The sequence below is a fragment of the Salvelinus alpinus genome, chromosome 5 (genome assembly GCF_045679555.1).
Source record: "Salvelinus alpinus chromosome 5, SLU_Salpinus.1, whole genome shotgun sequence".
Taxonomy (NCBI): Eukaryota; Metazoa; Chordata; class Actinopteri; order Salmoniformes; family Salmonidae; genus Salvelinus; species Salvelinus alpinus.
Genome location: NC_092090.1, coordinates 44,205,202 through 44,224,290, shown reverse-complemented (window position 1 = coordinate 44,224,290; position 19,089 = coordinate 44,205,202). Strand labels below are relative to the sequence as shown.

Below are 19,089 nucleotides of genomic sequence, written 5' to 3'. Positions count from 1 at the left end.
AAAACTGGTAATCATGTATGTTAAAGGGCAGTTTTTTCTGTGTTGGAATGGTTTAGGTGGACAACAACAGAACAGAGTGGTGAGGAGGAGAAGCCCAACGTGTCCGGAATCGACCTCACCATTCATTTTCTAGATTCCTGGTTCAATCAAACGTCATTTGAAGCATTGTTTTACTATTGACAGTGACAGCTGATTTCGGGATTGTGTATCCAGTTAAATATTTGTCATCTGATGTATTCGTTTCAGTCTCTGAATTGTTCAAACTTTTTTTGTGATATAATGGCATAAAAACTACAATCTGTGCCCTGAATTAGCCTAGTGCACATGGGCGCCCAGCTACAGTATATCCTGCCCCGAGCTCGTTTTCCCCGGCTTTCCCTGACTAAACTACGCTACTAGTTTTCGTCCTCATTGCCAAACTTCATAAATACTGCACCCTCAACTTCAAAGCTTCTTAGCTAGTTATACGTACAATCATGTAACTAAGAAATTCGCTGGAAAGAAACTTGAAAATGATTTATTGTTTTGTTGACTGGTTCGCACGATCTGTCGTGTTGTAAGACAACGGTGGCGAAGGATATAATTTCTACTTAACACGGATCCAAGTTCAGTTTTGAGATCCACTGGCATCATTGGCATAGGGTTAGCTGGATGTTTGACTGGTCGTGGAACTGTGACAATGGGCAGCCTCTCTCTGATTGGCTCGATGGGATATGTAGTGATTTTGCCAACACAGCCAGATGTGTACACAGTCTTGCACCCTTAACCTTTTTTAAACTGACTATCCTATTTGTTGATTAAATCTGACTTTATTGGTATAATGAGTAATCCAGGAATGTAAAAAGTTAATTGACACGAGAAAACTAGAGAAAATTGCAACTACAGAGTGCCAATGGCTACAATCAACGGCTAAATTACTTCCAGACACGAACGGCCAGCGGAGCTCCTCCTCTTCCTCACTACTCTATTGTGTCGGCGAGTAACCGCTCATTAAAAATATTAATGCGAATAGACAACTGATTGGCCAGCTCATCCTCCTCATGAGGATGTCATCATCCTTTATGAGGAAATAGCAAGTTTTTTTTTTTTTTTACGGTCCTTAACTTTTAAAAAGTGAGATTTTCACTGGACACTTACTTTATATACTGAAAGTGGACCAGTCACAGAAAGTTTAGAGTAATACAGCAACTCATTCAAACTAAACAGACTAACTTCTCCAGAGTTATAGGGTGTGAGATACTAATTCCACATTTGCGTGACAATTTAAAAAACGGTGACGCATCACTCTGATCTCATATTAACTCTGCCGAGTTATGATGCCGGGATAGGATCACGCTAACTTGGGCAGATGGAATCATGTAAACAAAGTGTGATCATGTTTCCAGTCTGCTGGGCAAGAGCGTTATTGAATTACGTTTGGTATGAGCAAACAGTACCTCGAAAATAGCAACAAAGATCTGAGGTTTCGCTCCAGGCCTTTGATTAGAGCCAGGCAAAATGACTGCGCTATATCCATGCATAAATACAACACCCCATCCTGAGAGGTCCTGTTAAAAGATAAAGTATGACACAGGTCACTTACAATGCCATTGTTTTTTTCTTTTTTTTCTTCTTCATTGTCTCCCTTTTAACTAGCTTTGTTACCATGGTTACATAACAAGCCATTGGTCAAATACCTCCCTCGTTACATAATGATGAAGGGACGCGACCAGACAGACAAGTGGACCGAGGGGTATGCCAATGCCCTCTGTCTCGCTATTTAAGGACCTCTCTTTTGGCAAATGCTGCATAATTAAAATACATTTATTTTATAGAGTGGGCGAAAAGATGACTGTCCAGAGTTTACAAGAGAAGGAAATGTTTTAAATGTGAATGGGCTCATTTCCAGGGCATTGAGTTCTGAAAGAGCACTTGTGACCATAAAAGGTTATGATTCTCAGTAGCCTCTGTGCTCTTTCCCGAGATGACTAGTAGAATAACCTGAGGGGATTGTGGGAGTAGGGGGGGGTTAGCCTATATCTACTGTGAGTAACAGTCATTGTACCATACCTTGCTGTATGGAGGGAGCTCTCAACATCTGTTTATAGTACGAGTAGTACAGGCCACATTCTGTCCGAAAGGAGATTTCACGCTCAACTTCCTAAAATATAAGTAGAGATGAAAATACATTTACAAAACATAAAAACAACACAAAAAAACAAAGATAAGTTCTCCATATGAACAACAGGAACAGTGCATTCATAAAGTACTCAGACCCATTGACTTTTTCCACATTTTGTTACGTTACAGCCTTATTCTAAAATGGATTAAATAGTTTTTCCCCCCTCAATCTACACACAACACCCCATAATTGTTTGCAAATGTATACATTTTTTAAACTGAAATATCACATTTACATAAGTATTCAGACCCTTTACTCAGTACTTTGTTGAAGCACCTTCGGCAGCGATTCTTGGGTATTTACGCTACAAGCTTGACACAACTGTATTTGGAGAGTTTCTCCCATTCTTCTCTGCAGATCCTCTCAAGCTCTGTCAGGTTGGATGGGGACCGTCGCTGCACAGCTATTTTCAGGTATCTCCAGAGATGTTAGATTGGGTTCAAGTCTGGGCTCTAGCTGGGCCACTCAAGGACATTCAGAGACTTGTCCCGAAGCCACTCCTGTGTTTTCTTGGCTGTGTGCTTATGATCGTTGTCCTGTTGGAAGGTGAACCTTCGCCCCAGTCTGAGGTCCTGAATGCTCTAGAGCAGGTTTTCATCAAGGTTTTCATTTTACTTGGCTCGGTTCATCTTTTCCTTGATCCTGACTAGTCTCCCAGTTCCTGCCACTGAAAAACATCCCCCAAAGCCCTTCTCCCCCGATTGCTCAGTTTGGCTAGCTTCAGGAAAAGTCTTGGTGGTTCCAAACTTCTTTTATTTAAGAATGATGGAGGCCACTGTGTTCTTGGGGACCTTCATTGCAGATGAAATGTTTTGGTACCCTTCCTCAGATCTGTGCCTCGACACAATCATGTCTCGGAGCTCGACAGACAATTCCTTCGACCTCATGGCTTGATTTTTCCTCTGACATGCATTGTCAACTGTGGAACCTTATATAGACAGGTGTGTGCCTTTCCAAATCATGTCCAATCAATTGAATTTACCACCGGTGGACTCCAATCAAGTTGGATAAAACATCTCAAGGATGATCAATGGAAACAAGATGCACCTAAGCTCCATTTCGAGTCTCATAGCAAAGGGTCTGAATACTTATGTGAATAAGGTATTTCTGTTTTTTTATTTCAAATAAATTTGCAAACATTTCTAAAAACCTGTTTTTGCTTTTATATTATGGGGTATTGTGTGTAGATTGATGAGAACATATAAATCATTTAATACATTTTGGAATAAGGCTATAACGTAACAAAAATGTGGAAAAAGTTAAGGGGTCTGAATACTTTCTGAATGCACTATACATGGAAAAACTTCACAGAAAAAATGTTTCATGCATGCACAGCCGTTAATACTGTCTGAGCCTTAAACATGTTGACTATAATAGACGGGTGCATTAAAAATGCGTGGTTAAGAATGGGACAGTGAAATATAACGTCCTCCCCTGAGACATTGTGCTGGATACGCAGCATTACTGACGTCGTGTGGGAAATGACAGAGAGTAGGAAGCCTGCAAATGGATGCACCTGGGAAAAATATAAATGAGATTACATCTCTTTATAACTTCATTATAGAATATATATTTTTTAAATGTAACCACAATACAACCCCTGCTATCTTCTCAATAATCTCTCGTGGACAGATTACCTACATTTATACAACGGGTGGGTCTAATCCTGAATGACGTTAAAATGCCCATTTACTCTGTTGCATCTAACTGCCCAATCCACTGTCTCATCAGCCCAGCCAGGCAATTTATAAACTTGATCTCCACTATAAAACATATCAAGACATTATCTCACATTTCTTTTACACTAACATTTCGTTTTCAACAGTAGAGATTTGAATAAACCTCGCTGTCTCTCTAACATTTGCAACATTGTTTCAATATTCAAATTTGATCTCCAGCTGTCACATAGTAATGAAAGTGTCAGGAGTCGGGATGAGACAGACGAGACAGCCTTGTTATGGAGACAGCCTAGTTAAATAGAGGTTAAATGATATAAATAAATGACAGGCATGCAGCTTTTTTCAGACAGTAAAAATCATGAATCAGCAGCAGGATTATGGATATATATACAAATACATATCAAAAGAAAGCAGCTAAAACAAAATGCAGCTAGTTTGCTGTATTTCCAGCTTCAGTTTGAAGTGATTGTGTTAGCTGTGTTGTTGGCTAGCTCCTCTGAACAACAGTGTCTTGACGAGAGAGCACATCTTCTATGCCAGGCAAAATCAAGCATCATTATCTCATTATGGACAAATCCAAATAAATGTCACAAGAAAACTGCTTAAACAAACGCAAATGCAGCTACTTTGCTGTTATTCTGGCTACACTGTTTGACGTGACTGTAAGTTAGCCGTAGTTGGCTAGCTAGCTAGCAAGCAAGGGATAAGAACGTTGCCAGCTGGTATGGCAACGGAACGATAGAACAAACGACCAGCCGGCTTGAATAGCAACCCTAGATTTGTGTTGGGACTATATCTTGTGGAAGGATGAAACAGTAAGAATAAATTAATCAAAATAAAATTTTTAATTAAAATATGTAAATCATTATTTGGATATGTTGGTGACCCATTGTATAAAAGTGATAATGCCCTCGAAGCCGGTGGAGGATATATTGGCACAGTTTGCCAGCCCTCGACTTTTCTCAGGCCTAACAACACCCGTGCAAATATATCTTCCAAGCACCGGCTTCACTGGCATTATCACTTAAATAAATGGTACCGTTGTCGAGCATCTAAACACATTACACAAGATTTTAGTTCTGGGTTAACCAAGATTATCTCCCCAATTGCTGTTAATTCACAAGTTGAATATTTTAAAGAATGTTAACCTGTATTGCAAGTACTTTTCAGAAATGGCAACATCATCCCATTATACAAAAGGGGTGTACCGGGCTCCCTGAAAGCATGGATAGATGGGAGCATTCGCGCAAAACTGAAAGCGCGAACCACCGCATTTAACCAGGGCAAGAAGACTGGGAATATGGAAGAATACAAACAGTGTAGTTATTCCCTCCGCAAAGCAATCAGGCAGGCTAAACATCGGTATAGGGACAAAGTTGAGTCCCAGTTCAACGGCTCAGACACGAGACCTATGTGGCAAGGTCTACAGACAATCACGAATTCTAAAAGGAAAACCAGCCACATTGCGGACAACGACGTCTTGCTTCCGGACAGGCTGAACACCTTCACTCGCTTTGAGGATTATACAGTGCCACCGACGCTGCCCGCTATCAAGGACTCTGGGCTCTCTTTCTCCGTGGCCGATATGAGTAAGACATTTAAGCGTGTTAACCCTCGCAAGGCTGCCAGCCCAGATGGTATCCCTAGCCGCGTCCTCAAAGCATGCGCAGACCAGCTGACTGGTGTGTTTACAGATATATTCAATCTCTCCCTATCCCAGTCTGTTGTTCCCACATGCTTCAAGATGGCCAACATTGTCCCCGTACCTAAGAAAGCAAAGGTAATTTAACCAAATGACTATCGGCCCATAGCACTCACCTATGTCATCATAAAGTGCTTTGAGAGACAAGTCAAGGATCATATCACCTGCCACCCTAGACCCACTTCAATTTGCTTACCGCCCCAATAGATCCACAGACAATGCAATCGTCACCACACTGCACACTGCCCTGTCCCATCTCGACAAAAGGTATACCTACGTAAGAATGCTGTTCATTGACAATAGCTCAGCATTTAACACCATAGTACCCTCCAAGCTCATCATCAATCTAGAGGCCCTGGGTCTGAACCCCGCCCTGTGCAACTGGGTCCTGGACTTCCTGATGGGTCGCCCCCAGGTGTTGAAGGTAGGAAACAACACCTTCTCTTCACTGATCCTCAACACTGGTGCTCCCTCCTGTACTCCCTGTTTACCCATGACTGCGTGGCCAAGCACGCCTCCAACTCAATCATCAAGTTTGCAGATGACAACAGTAGTAGGCTTAATTACCAACAATGATGAGACAGCCTACAGGGAGGAGGTGAGGGCTCTGGGAGCCTGGTGCCAGGAAAATAACCTCAACAAAACTAAGGAGATGATCGTGGACTTCAGGAAACAGCAGAGGGAGCACCCCCCTATCCACATCGATGGGACCACAGTGGAGAAGGTGGAAAGCTTCAAGTTCCTCGGCGTACACATCACTGACAAACTGAAATGGTCCACCCACACAGACAGTATGGTGAATAAGATGCAACAGCGCCTCTTCAACCTCAGGAGCATCCTGTCGGGCTGTATCACCGCCTGGTACGGTAACTGCACCGCCCACAATCGCAAAGCTCTCCAGAGGGTGGTGTGGTCTGGCCAACGCATTACCGGGGGTAAACTTCCCGCCCTCCAGGACACCTACAGCACCTGATGCCATAGGAAGGCCAAAAAGATCATCAAGGACATCAACCACCCGAGCCACTGCCTGTTCACCCCGCTATCATCCAGAAGGCGAGGTCAGTACAGGTGCATCAAAGCTGGGGCCTAGAGACTGAGAAACAGCTTCTATCTCAAAGCCATCAGACTGCTAAACAGCCATCACTAGCACATCAGAGGCGGCTACCTATAGACATAGATTAGGAATCACTGGCCACTTTTAGAAATGGACCACTAGCCACTTCAATAATGTTTCCGTATCTAGCATTATTCATCTCATATGTTTAAACTGCACTCCACACTAGTGATGCACCGATATGACATTTTTGGCCGATACAGATATGCAATATTTTCCTTGCCAAAAAAAAACGATACGATAACCAATATTTTTAGTTTTAGCGGCCTTTTAAGCATTCTAGTACAGTTAAATAGTTAAAACACACACATGGACACTGCATCGCAGTGCAAGAGGCGTCAATACAGTCCCTGGTTCGAATCCAGGTTGTATTACATCCGGCCGTGATTGGGAGTCCCATAGGCCGGTGAACAATTGGCCCAGCGTCGTCTGGGTTTGGCCGGGGTAGGCCGTCATTGTAAATAAGAATTTGTTCTTAACTGACTTGCCTAGTTAAATAAAGGTTACACACACCAAAAAGTGATTTTGTTAGCATTTACATATGTCCCCATTACCAGTAAAACATAATCAAAACCTACTTTCACTTACTTGCTGTGCTGTTTCATTGTTCGTTAGTTCAGTTGTTTCAGTCTCAACCAGGATTTCATCATACATGTCAAGCAGTGAAGTTTCAGCTCTGTCTGTCCGTGGCCTCTCTTCCTCGGTGCGCACTGTCACGGTGTCCGTTTCCATCTTGTCCAGCTGTGTAGGTAACATTTCACGTAAACCATGTTTCTTGTCTGCATCGAAGTAACAGCATAAAGCATGGTGGCGACACCGTAAATAGAGAATACCACCAAATCGCTTGCTCGCAGCCTGTGTCAGCAGTTTTGTTGAGCAGGCGTTTCAATGCCATGACAGAGGGTATCACGTCTGCTGCAGGCGCAGTTGATGAGTTTATTTCTCGAGTCAGTTGGTCGAATGGAGCTAGCTAGTGTGTTCATGTTTCCAAGCTTCAAACATGTTCTCAAATGCTATTGAAATGGCAGCAGCAGTATGAGAACCAGAACATTCATGAGCATGCAATACGACTTTCCTCAGTACGAAATCCTCGACGACCCATTGTGATGTCAGACTCGGCATGCTCATGGGGTTGATGTCGCAGGTCCAAATGTCAGTCGTGAAGCTAATAGCAGTGACGCTATTACTGTGTAACTCCGGTAGGGCAACATCTGAAAAATAGCACACTTGGTAGTGTGTACCGGTGCGCAACCACCATCGCCCACGACAGAGAACGGTTGATTGTCAAGGGCAATGAATTATCTTGCCGTTAATGGATTGCGCCTTTGAGTTGTCTCGCTGAAATGTTCTTACTCTTTCAAATGACTGCTCGACTTGTTGACTGCTCGATCCACAAGGCAGACATTGTGGGCTAGGTCAGGAATGCTGTGTTGAACGTGTAGCACAAAATTAAACTAGACATCGGGCCGGTGCCAATGTTGGCATTTTTAGCTAATATCGTCCGATTCTGATATGTTCACCGATATATTGTGCATCCCTGCTCCAAACTATTCTACGGTATCTTAGTCACTTTTAAACTGTGTTTACATACTGCATCACCCATCTCATATGTACAGTTGAAGTCGGAAGTTTACATACACTTAGGTTGGAGTCATTAAAACTTGTTTTTCAACCACTCAAGTTTCTTGTTAACAAACTATAGTTTTGGCAAGTCGGTTAGGACATCTACTTTGTGCATGACACAAGTCATTTTCCCAACAATTCTTTACAGACAGATTATTTCACTTATAATTCACTGTATCACAATTCCAGTGGGACAGAAGTTTACATACACTAAGTTGACTGTGCCTTTAAACAGCTTGGAAAAGTCCAGAAAATGATGTCATGGCTTTAGAAGCTTCTGATAGGCTAATTGACATAATTTGAGCCAATTGGAGGTATACCTGTGGATGTATTTCAAGGCCTCCCTTCAAACTCAGTGCCTCTATGCTTGACATCATGGGAAAATCTAAAGAAATCAGCCCCCCAAAACATTGTAGACCTCCACAAGTCTGGTTCATCCTTGGGAGCAATTTCTTATCACCTGAAGGTACCACATTCATCTGTACAAACAATAGCATGCAAGTATAAACACCATGTGACCACGCAGCCGTCATACCGCTCAGGAAGGAGACGCATTCTGTCTCCTAGAGATGAATGTACATTGGTGCGAAAAGTGCAAATCATTCCCAGAACAACAGCAAAGGACCTTGTGAAGATGCTGGAGGAAACAGGTACACAAGTATCCATATCCACAGTAAAATGAGTCCTATATCAACATAACCTGAAAGGCCACTCAGCAAGGAAGATGCCACTGCTCCAAAACCGCCATAAAAAAGCCAGACTACGGTTTGTAACTGCACACGGGGACAAAGATCATACTTTTTTGAGAAATGTCCTCTGGTCTGATGAAACAAAAATAGAACTGTTTGGCCATAATGACAATCGTTATGGGGGTGCTCTGCTGCAGGAGGGACTGGTGCACTTCACAAAATAGATGGCTTCATGAGGAAGAAAATTTGTGTGGATATAACATCTCAAGACATCAGTGTGGATAGCAACATCTCAAGACATCAGTCAGGAAGTTAAAGCTTGGTCGCAAATGGGTCTTCCAAATGGACAATGACCCCAAGCATACTTCCAAAGTTGTGCCAAAATGGCTTAAGGACAACAAAGTCAAGGTATTGGAGTGGCCATCACAAAGCCCTGACCTCAATCCCATAGAAAATTTGTGGGCAGAACTGAAAAAGCATGTGTGAGCAAGGAGGCCTACAAACCGGACTCAGTTACACCAGCTCTGTCTGGAGGAATGGGACAAAATTCACCCAACTTATTGTGGGAAGCTTGTGGAAGGCTACCCGAAACGTCACTTCCGACTTCAACTGTATATACTGTATTGTATACTACACCACTGACTGTTAAACAGCCATCTCCAGCACATCAGATGCTGCTGCCTATAGAAATAGATTAGGAATCACTGGCCAATTTAAGGAAATGAAACACTAGCCACTTTAATAATGTCTCCGTATCTTGCATTACTCATCACATATGTGTAAACTGTACTCTATACTATTCTACAGTATCTTAGTCACTTTAATTGTGTTTAAATCACCCATCTCATATGTATATACTGTATTCTATACTTTGCCACTGTATCTTAGTCCAGTGCTGCTCGGACATATATGTACATATTCTTAATCCATTCCTTACTTAGATGTACGTGTTTTTTGGAATATGTTGTGAAACTGTTAGATATTACTTGTCTGTCGGAGCTAGAAGCACAAGCATTTCGCTACACCAGCAATAACATTTGCTAAACACGTGCATGTGACCAATACATTTGATTTGATTGATGACATTAGCAGAGCACAGCTTACCTTGAGGTGAGAGAACCACAGAAGGTTCTCATGTATGGAGTAAACACACCAGGCATGAGCCAGCCCAGTTAGCACAGCCAATACCAACCCTGCTGCTATGACAACAGTCTGCCAAGGCCACAGAGGTGGAATGCTCAGACGGTACCAATTCTGGGAATCTCTCCCAGAGTCTTCCCTTTCACTGACCCTTAAACCCCCTCTTGCTCCACCGCATCTTTCAGCAGACATATCATAACGAGAGATGTCCCAGTAACTCTCCAGCTTGCTCAGTTCTCTCTTGCGTATTTCCATGTCTGGATGCAGGGTTGCTCATGCGCGTCTTGCCTCTAACATCCAGCAGTCACCCGCTGATGAGAAAGTACCCAGGTGGAGTCATGATTAGAACCTCTCCATGTGACCAAGGCTTACTTCCAAGCTCACTCCTCTCATCATCCAGCAAACAGTCTGGGGGAAAAAAGCTGGCCACTCACTCGGTTTCTGTTTTCCCAGTCGCTCTTTTAAAACTGCCCAATCTCTGTCTAATAACCAGTTGATGAAAAAAAGAAAAGAAAGCAATCACATTCGTTTTACAAGGCCATAAAAAAAAAGCTTTAAAAGCAAAACAATCTGAAGCAAACAGGGACCAGCTCGGTCTGTGTTCTGGAAGACAACTGAAATCGCCGGACAGGGAAGGCGAATCAACTCACAACCACAACTGGTGACCTCTCGGCACATCTATTAAAAAAAGAGAGAGAAAGGAAAAAGACAAAGACAAAAAGCCTGGAACATCGTTTGGAAAACCGTTTGTCAGACCGCTTAAATATTTCTAAAAAGTGGAGTGAGAGAGAGAAGAAGTGGACAGAAATAAGCTTCGGTAGGTGCTATAACTGTCATGGACATGACTTAACACGTGATGAATTTAGTAGGACCGGACGCAGCTGCTTCTCTGTGAACAGCGATGTCCCATAGGAAATAACTAAGAGACATGCCTACCTTTCAGAAACGCTACCGTAACATTCAGTCAACACCGAGCCAAAACCCACCCAACATGCGGACGGTGCTTAAAAACAATATGGAATCATTCAATTCGGTCTCTTTCAAAACAAGCAGACTCCCAAAACAAAGCAGACATGACCGGCATTCTCCCATGCAGCCCTCAAGTCACAATAGATTAACTGCAACAAACAAATCACCACTGACTCCAAGACAAGGACATTAATATTCTGCATGTTTTACTGCACTTAGTCCCCACTTGATTCAGTCAAGAGACATTGTTCCTGAGGATAGCTGATGAAACATAAGGAGAGCATTGCTTATTCCAGTCATGGTCATCTCTACCCGAAGCCAGAACAAAGCATGAATCATATAAGGTAGTACCGGTAGTCATAGGATACCACTGTCGTCTAGGCTGTTCAGTGTTGTTGCTTTTTCCACAGTGTGGATTTAATATCTCTTAGAAAGCCACGACTAGAATAGCATTAACAGGCATCAGGCTTTACACACACACACACACACACACACACACACTTTTCTGGGAAACTGCTAGGCTCACAATGTGCAGTGATGTCATCCTCTTGAACACTGTGTTAAATAAACACATGGAGTTTGAATACAGGGGAGTCGCTGCTGCCAGCTCTGTAAAGTTACCCGCATTTATTATAAATGAGAACATCTGTCTACCTTCTCTACGTTCACAGAGAGACAGAGAAGGGGGAAAAACAACACAAAGACAAAGAAACAGAATAAAATCAAAAATGTGCATCCATGCAGGTTAGCTCAATTAGGTGTGCGCTTTGATTTCCGTGACACACTAGCAAATTATTCACAGCGTGGATGAGTGGGCCGAGTTGTGCTGTGCATTTGTGTGGGAGGTATACACCTGGACTCTCAGAGAGAAAACACAGCACCGTGAGGGAAAAAACCTGTCGACTACCACTGCTCCTGACAAAATCAACACCCGGGAATTATTGAGGAGGGAGGCCTGACAAGAAGCTCAAAATGTGGTCCATTTAATGACGTCCCAGACCACAGGAAAGGCACTTCACGTCAGACTGAACATGACATAATATCTCTGGGCAGAATCACATGTTCTTTTATACTGTCCTGGAAGGCTCAGGGTGGATTTGGTAACAACCGCTGGCTTGAATTTCAGGACTTTGCTTATAAAAGGGCTGAAAAACAATCTGACTAGAAAGACGTGGAGAACAAATCCGTCTGTTTCACCTTGAGGTGTTTATGACATCAGGAAATCCAACAAAGGAAATAGATCATAACTCATGATATGTCATAGAAGTTACACTTAAATCAAGATCTCTTCCTTTCTATACCCTATTCATTATTGCCAACAACTTGACTATATGATTCCTACATGTGAACTTGACGAGGGGTGGGTTGCAGGACAGTCAAGTAACAATGGTGATACAGGGAGGCCATCTTTGGGGGGATTCTCACCTTGATGTTGGAAAACCACAGGTCATTTTCATGGAGTGTAGCCACGTAGATAGGCCATCTTTGGGGGGATTCTCACCTTGATGTTGGAAAACCACAGGTCATTTTCATGGAGTGTAGCCACGTAGATACAGCACAGCATGCCAAGACTAATGCCCACAATCCAACCTATGGCAACCCATAGCACCGTCCTCCATGTCCATACGCCTGAAGAGAGAACAACATAACACAAAACAATATCACATGTCTCCATTGATAGCCTATAAAATCTTTGGCTAAACAAGGTTCTCGTATGTATGCATTATGAGGCAACTATAAGCATCTTACGTTGACCAATGTGACACCATGCCTAACAGGATGTTAGGGATGACCAAGGAGGCAACAAGAGATACTGAGATAGGGTGCAAAATCTTTTGGGGGGGGGTTTATTTATCAAATTTGCAAAATACAAATTATGACTAGAGAAAATAAACCAAAGTGCTTTAATAAAGACAAAATTGATTCATTAATTGAAAAACAGACTGTCCTAATGTCAAAAAAAAAAGAACAGATCTAAGGTGCAGGAACAGAACGTACATACGTCACCTGAAAATAAGCGTTTTGACAGAGAGAACGTATGGGGAGTGGTCAGCACCATTCATTTTAAATACACATCATCATGAAATAAAGTGGGAATGTACGGATCAGATTTTAAACATAGTTATTTTAGCGTTAGCAGTACGCAAAAAAAAATCTATGAATGAAAAGGTACTTTGCTATTTTAACACGTCAAGGGAAAAATAGTTCCTCTGCGGTGAATAGAGGGGTGGCATTTCCCAACGCCCCTCCAGAAACATACTTCAGCATCGGAATTCCGCTCGGACCTCCTTTACCAGAACACAGCCGGCATCCATGCTGCGCAGACATGTGACTAGAGACACGGCAGTAAACAAGACATTATACAGAACTTTTACTGTTTGCCGATAAATGGTTCAATGAAAGTTAGATGGAGTTAAATATACAAGTGACTGTTACAACGTAAACTATCAAGCATGCATTCAACATAGAGAAACGATGATATCAAATGGCAAGATTGTATTTCTGCAATAAAGTTATGTATGGGATATAAGAAAACAAAGGGTCACGTCCTCATTTCTATATTATGTGTATCGCTAGTGTGTATATGTGACTTGGGTCATTGTGCTGCTAACAGCTTAGCTTCCTCCGCTGTCCGACTGCCCATACTGGGTTCGAACCAGTGATCCTCTGCTACGCAACACGTGATCACCCTCCTTGACAACATTCAAATGGGTTGAGCCCCCTAAAAAGGTACCAATTGGATGGCTCCATCCGCAACATTCCAAGCTAGCTGTAGAGTGAGTTTACGGTACATTCTGAACTCCATTACACTCATCGAGGGTTGGGTATCGTTAAGATTTTAACGGTATTACTACTCTTACCGATACCGCTTATCAATCCGGTACTTTAACGGTATTCTGGTTATTTTTGTAATTTCTTACGAAAAAACCCTGAAACTAATTAAGAACAGAATTAACATTGCTTTGCTTTATTTTATGAAATGTAAAATAAGAAAAAATTATTTACAGCAAAAGAAACAGTAATGTTTTGAACTTATCACTATTATAGACTAATGTTGTGATGATGGAAATGTAAAACAAATTAGATAAACAATATTTTCCTGCAAAAGAAAATACAGTGATGTAGAGCAACACGGGTGGGGCATGCAGGTAGGCTGCAAAAGGACTAACAGTTCTTAGCAGTTCTTCTGGAGACAGATCAACATATTTGCCTTCTCTGGCAGAAGTCGGGACCTCTCCTGGCTCATTGTGTTCCCTGCAGTCGAAAGTACCCTCTCGCTAGGGGTGGAGGAGGCTTGAGCACAGAGGTAGCTTGTTGCAATGTTTGTGAGGAGGGACAGAGTAGCCCTCTTCTCCCACCACCACATCACAGGATCTTCAGCCATAGGGACGGGAGGTAGGCCTTTGTAGAGCTCGACCTCTAGGTCAACACGCTCGCTGAGGTTGAGGGACGAGGTGTCCTGTTGGATCGTCAACCTCAACTCCCTGTCCTCCTGTGAGAACAGCTCCTCCAAGGCACTCCTTGTTTTGTACAATGGAGGGACTGTCTCCTCCATTTCCTCTCCCTCACTCCTCCTCCTGTTGCAGGTGCTCTGTGTGTCTGCTCCGGCTCCTCTGACAGCCCTGGTGTTGCTCCTGTCACATTGGCCTTAACAGTTGCCTTCCTCAGCCTGTCCCAGGTGGCGTCACTTACCGGCCTCCCTTTAAATCTGGGGTCCATTGCTGTGGCCTCATGCAGGAAGGCTTGAATGTCCTCATCCTGATAGCGCTCAGAGAGGTTCTCCCACACCTTCTCTTTGATGGTTGCCACAAACGTTGTATCTTCATGCTTCACAGTGAAGTGCTCATCCAGTTTGTGGAGGATGGGTATGATCTGTCCACAGGTGGCATTCTTTTCACATGACACCCACAGTGTGGATGTATAGAGGATTCTCAGGAGCTGGACAAACTCCTCAGCCTTATGGAAGTCCTCGTCCTTCAGACGGTCCAGGTTGTCCTTGGTCATTGCTTTTCACAGTCGTGGGTCCAAGGCTGCTGCTTGGATCGCTGGATACAGCTCCATGAATCTCTCTATCATTAGAGCGAGTTCCATCTGGTCTTGACATCTAGGATGAGTGCGTGCTGCGGAAGGTCTGAAACAACAACAAACATTTCATTACCGCACAACTTGAATATTGAATTAAATTGTTAAATGTGGGAATTTCAAAATAATACTTCTAATAGATTGAACTGGCTTCTTACCAAGGAGCTGCTGCTTTTCCTTCAAGACTGTTTGGGACATCGAGGATCTCTTGAACCACACAACCACTGCTCTGATTCGGGCTGCCCATTTATCAATGGAAGTCACTTTGTAGATTTTCTGCGCTGCCAGATTCAATGTGTGTGCAAAGCATCCTATTTTTAGGAAGTGTAGCCTCTTGATGGCAACATCCATATTGCCACCATTATCAACCGTCAAAGCGTCAATCTTGCTTGGCTCGATCACAAACTCTTCCAGAATGTCTGAGATCTCCTCTGTCACTACTTCACCAGTTTGCAATTTGTACAATGCCCTGTAGGGGAGGACCTTATGTTTTACACTGCCCTGGCTTGTGTAGTGCACTGTAACAGTGAGATAGTGGTTCTGACAGAGGCTGGTCCACCCGTATGATGTGAAGGCCAGCTTTGGCACATCCTTCAGCTCATACCAGGTAGGAATTAAATGTGTCACTGAGGTAACTCCTGGAGGGAGGGGTACATTTGGGGTTGAATGCCTTGCTCATCTCTTTACAAAAAAAACTCTCTTTAAAAAAAAGAGAGTTTTCATGTGTTGAATTATTGTGTTGTTGTGTAATGTATTGTGGAGTGATGGGACTAACATACAACCCTTTTATACTACTATATCCTAAAAATGAATACAACTCAATATATACTGACAGACTGTTCCCTAAAGCCCTTGGACTCCACTGTTGCAAAGGGGTGTAAGGCCTTTCACTATGAACTTGATCACGGCTCGGTGGCACTCATTCACCCTCTCCTCAGGCATCCTCCCACTAGCTGCCAGCGTGAAGGGGCTTTGGGCTTGTCTTTGGCTTGGACCAGCAGTATTAGAGGGAGGAGTGGTTTGGTTCATTGTAGCTGCAACTTCAACAAAAAAAAGTTGCAACATCTTTAAATGGGTGATTGAATGTATGAACGCACCCATAGCTAAACAATCAGCTGTCTAATGGTTCCTTCTGATCATGAACCCATGTTCGCATAATCTAGTTAACTCTGTGTGTGGGCTCTAGGCTGCTAGCATACATACCTAACGTAGATCGGGCAACGAGAGATGAACTACGAGCTGGGCAGTCGAAAACTGTGCATTTCTCTGCCTGTACACGATGCACTTTCGATAGATGTTTGCTCGTGTTTCTGCCCTTCCAAGCTAAAAAGTCTTGTTGCACTTGTGGCAACGAGCATTGTCAGCATCGACTCTGGTGAAGTGGAACCACACTTTTGAACATGTAGTTCTCCCCGCCATCGTCACTAATTAAGAGCAGGGTCTTTCTGGTGTGCGCTGTAGCGTGTGAGAGAAACAGGCTCCGCGTGAGAGAGATCTCTCTTCTGGATTGGGAATAGCGAAAATGCCTCATAAACAAATGTCTTAATCTTATTGCAAATTAGAAACGGTTGGTGAGATAAAATGTGCAAGATAACGTTTATGTAGCAATAATAAACAGGAAATGTATTTTCTTAAATTTCTCCAGTACTGAAAGCAGAACCGATGTCGGAGCTTATCGATACTAAGGTACACGGTAAGGGGCCCCGTTTAATACCGGGTTTCAGTACCCATCCCTACACTCACCCCTTCAAAAGTCGCTACACAGCGAGCTACCCCTGCTGTTGAGCTGAGCCCATCTGCCAATCCGGGTCACAGCACCACTGTAAACGGCATCAGTGTGCTGCTAACAGCTCCACTGTCCGACTGCCCCATACAGGGCTCGAACCAGTGAACCTCTGCTTCACAACACACGTGACCGTCCTTGTTGACAACGCTCCAATGGGTTGAGCCACCCAAATACCAATTGGATGGCTCCATCCGCGAACATTTCAAGATAGCTGTGGAGTGAGCTCAGTGTACGTTGTTAACTCCATTACGTATTGTTTAAAGGGAGCGTTAAGGTGCATATATGCTATTTGTAAAGCAGTTGTTTTTTTTTACTGTGTAACACGCGGTGCGGCCGTCACTCAGGGATTGGTCCAATAGGTTGATATGAATACTGAGCATGACACTAACCGTCTGAAGTCCTCGATAGGGGCTCTGCTGAAGGGTAGAACCTCTGGTTCAGGACCTCTGGACCAGGCTCCTTACTTCCTTTGCTGCCCTTCCTTTGCCTAAGGGCAGTCATGGTGGCTCACTGGAAAAGGAGGGGCAGCTATTAGTCTTCCACACAAGATAGGGACGTACACACACACACCCTGCCAAGTACCTCAACTCCTCCGCGGAGGAGTGAATCTCTGACTCCTTCGATTCTCTAATCGACATGCGCTGATTCATAAACATGTTTCGTTCTTAAACCCTTACCGTGTACCTATGCATATCCTCTGCCGTGGAGTGCCTTTCTTTGTTTGCTGAAATCCATACTTCTTAATAAACCGTTAATCAAATACAAATCACAGACTGTTTCCTCGTTGCTGTTGCTCGAAGATGGCAACTCGGCACGAATGCACATCTGCCAATTGGATCTCAACAAGGAAACAGGCTGTAGTTGTATTTGATTAACATTTTACTCAAAAGTATGGATTTCAGCAAACAAAGAAAAGGCACGCAACAGAGGACAAACATAGGTACACAGTAAGTGTTTAAGAATTTACACACACACACAGAGAGAGAGAGTAGAAAGTACATTTAAATGCATAAGAGGTAACCATCCGTTCACACACAATTAGAAAATGATCAGTTAAAACGACATCCAAGTGTGATGCTGCTTGACTGAGGCGGTATGTGCCTCCTTCAGCAGGCCATTGTCCTATTGTATTACATCCTATATAGGTTATGGAATTGGAATCATAATGGACACCCATAGTATAATACAAAGCATCTTTCGTATTTACCATGTGTCATTGTATAGGTTGCTATTGACTTAATTTGAACAGCAAAGAGCAATGTTTTCACCGTTACCTCATGGGACAGACTGCACATCAACATGTCCCCTGATGTCATCAAATAGTGACTGACTGTCTATCGAAAGTGTTTTGCGTCTCCATCATCCTATGCTGCCATTACAGTTTTGCAAAAAGAAAAACAACTAAACACAAACACATGTTTGTGGTAACCCATGAAAAACCGCAAACAAACTACACAATTGTCTCTTGCTTTTCATTCATTCGCTGTTTTCATTCATCACACAGGCCTGGGTTGCTGCGGCATTTCCTACTCACGCCGCTGCTAGAATGTCATGAAATATCAGATCGCATCACTCGCTAATCTCGGTCTCTTCGAATGGACAGCCTCAGTATCGGTTTCATGCTCGGTCGATAGTGAATGTCGTTTTTGATAGCAACAAAAAAGGATTTGATTACACTTGTTCATACATTTATGCCTCACCCTCGACAGCGCTTGCAATCCCTTATTGGATGTCCAAAGGTTTCTCCTCTCTCCCTCCCACCGACACTTGATACATGCGTAGTCTCTAGTTCAGTTGTATAAAGGCTTGAAACAATGTAGCACATTTTCAGACCCGGCGCCTTCTATGTCACCCACAACGAGAAAAAAAAAATATTTGTTTAATATGCAGAGATGAAAAACGGATACTTTTTTATGTATACATTAATAAATGAATATGAATAATTCTGGTCCTACAAAAATCGATACATAGAACACAGAATAGCACAGCGCCACATCGTAGTCCAATTGCTTATTATTATCCTGAATGTCAACATCAATTAAAAAAGACAGCAACTCACACAATTGTAAACACTTAGGCTACATTCTGGATGTAAGATGTATAAAATGTTCCACCACCACTATCAGCTTCCGGGAAGTTTGGT

General features: G+C 43.0%; 1 protein-coding gene across 6 annotated transcripts in view; it reads right to left on the bottom strand.

Annotated features, from left to right (window-relative positions):
• The window catches only part of LOC139576226 (protein C-mannosyl-transferase DPY19L3-like), a 42,146-nt gene extending 23,382 nt beyond the window's left edge, over positions 1-18,764 (bottom strand). Inside the window, exons 1-4 of one of the 6 annotated variants that reach the window (XM_071402028.1) lie at positions 18,647-18,764; positions 17,336-17,456; positions 12,579-12,706; positions 2,050-2,140 (exon numbers count right to left, since the gene is read on the bottom strand). In XM_071402028.1, the coding sequence (XP_071258129.1) occupies positions 2,050-2,140; positions 12,579-12,706; positions 17,336-17,447 (331 nt within the window). In that variant the 5' untranslated portion in view covers positions 17,448-17,456; positions 18,647-18,764. The other 5 variants (XM_071402027.1, XM_071402030.1, XM_071402029.1 and 2 more) reach the window with 5 other exon arrangements.
• Between the last annotated feature and the right edge of the window lie 325 nt (positions 18,765-19,089).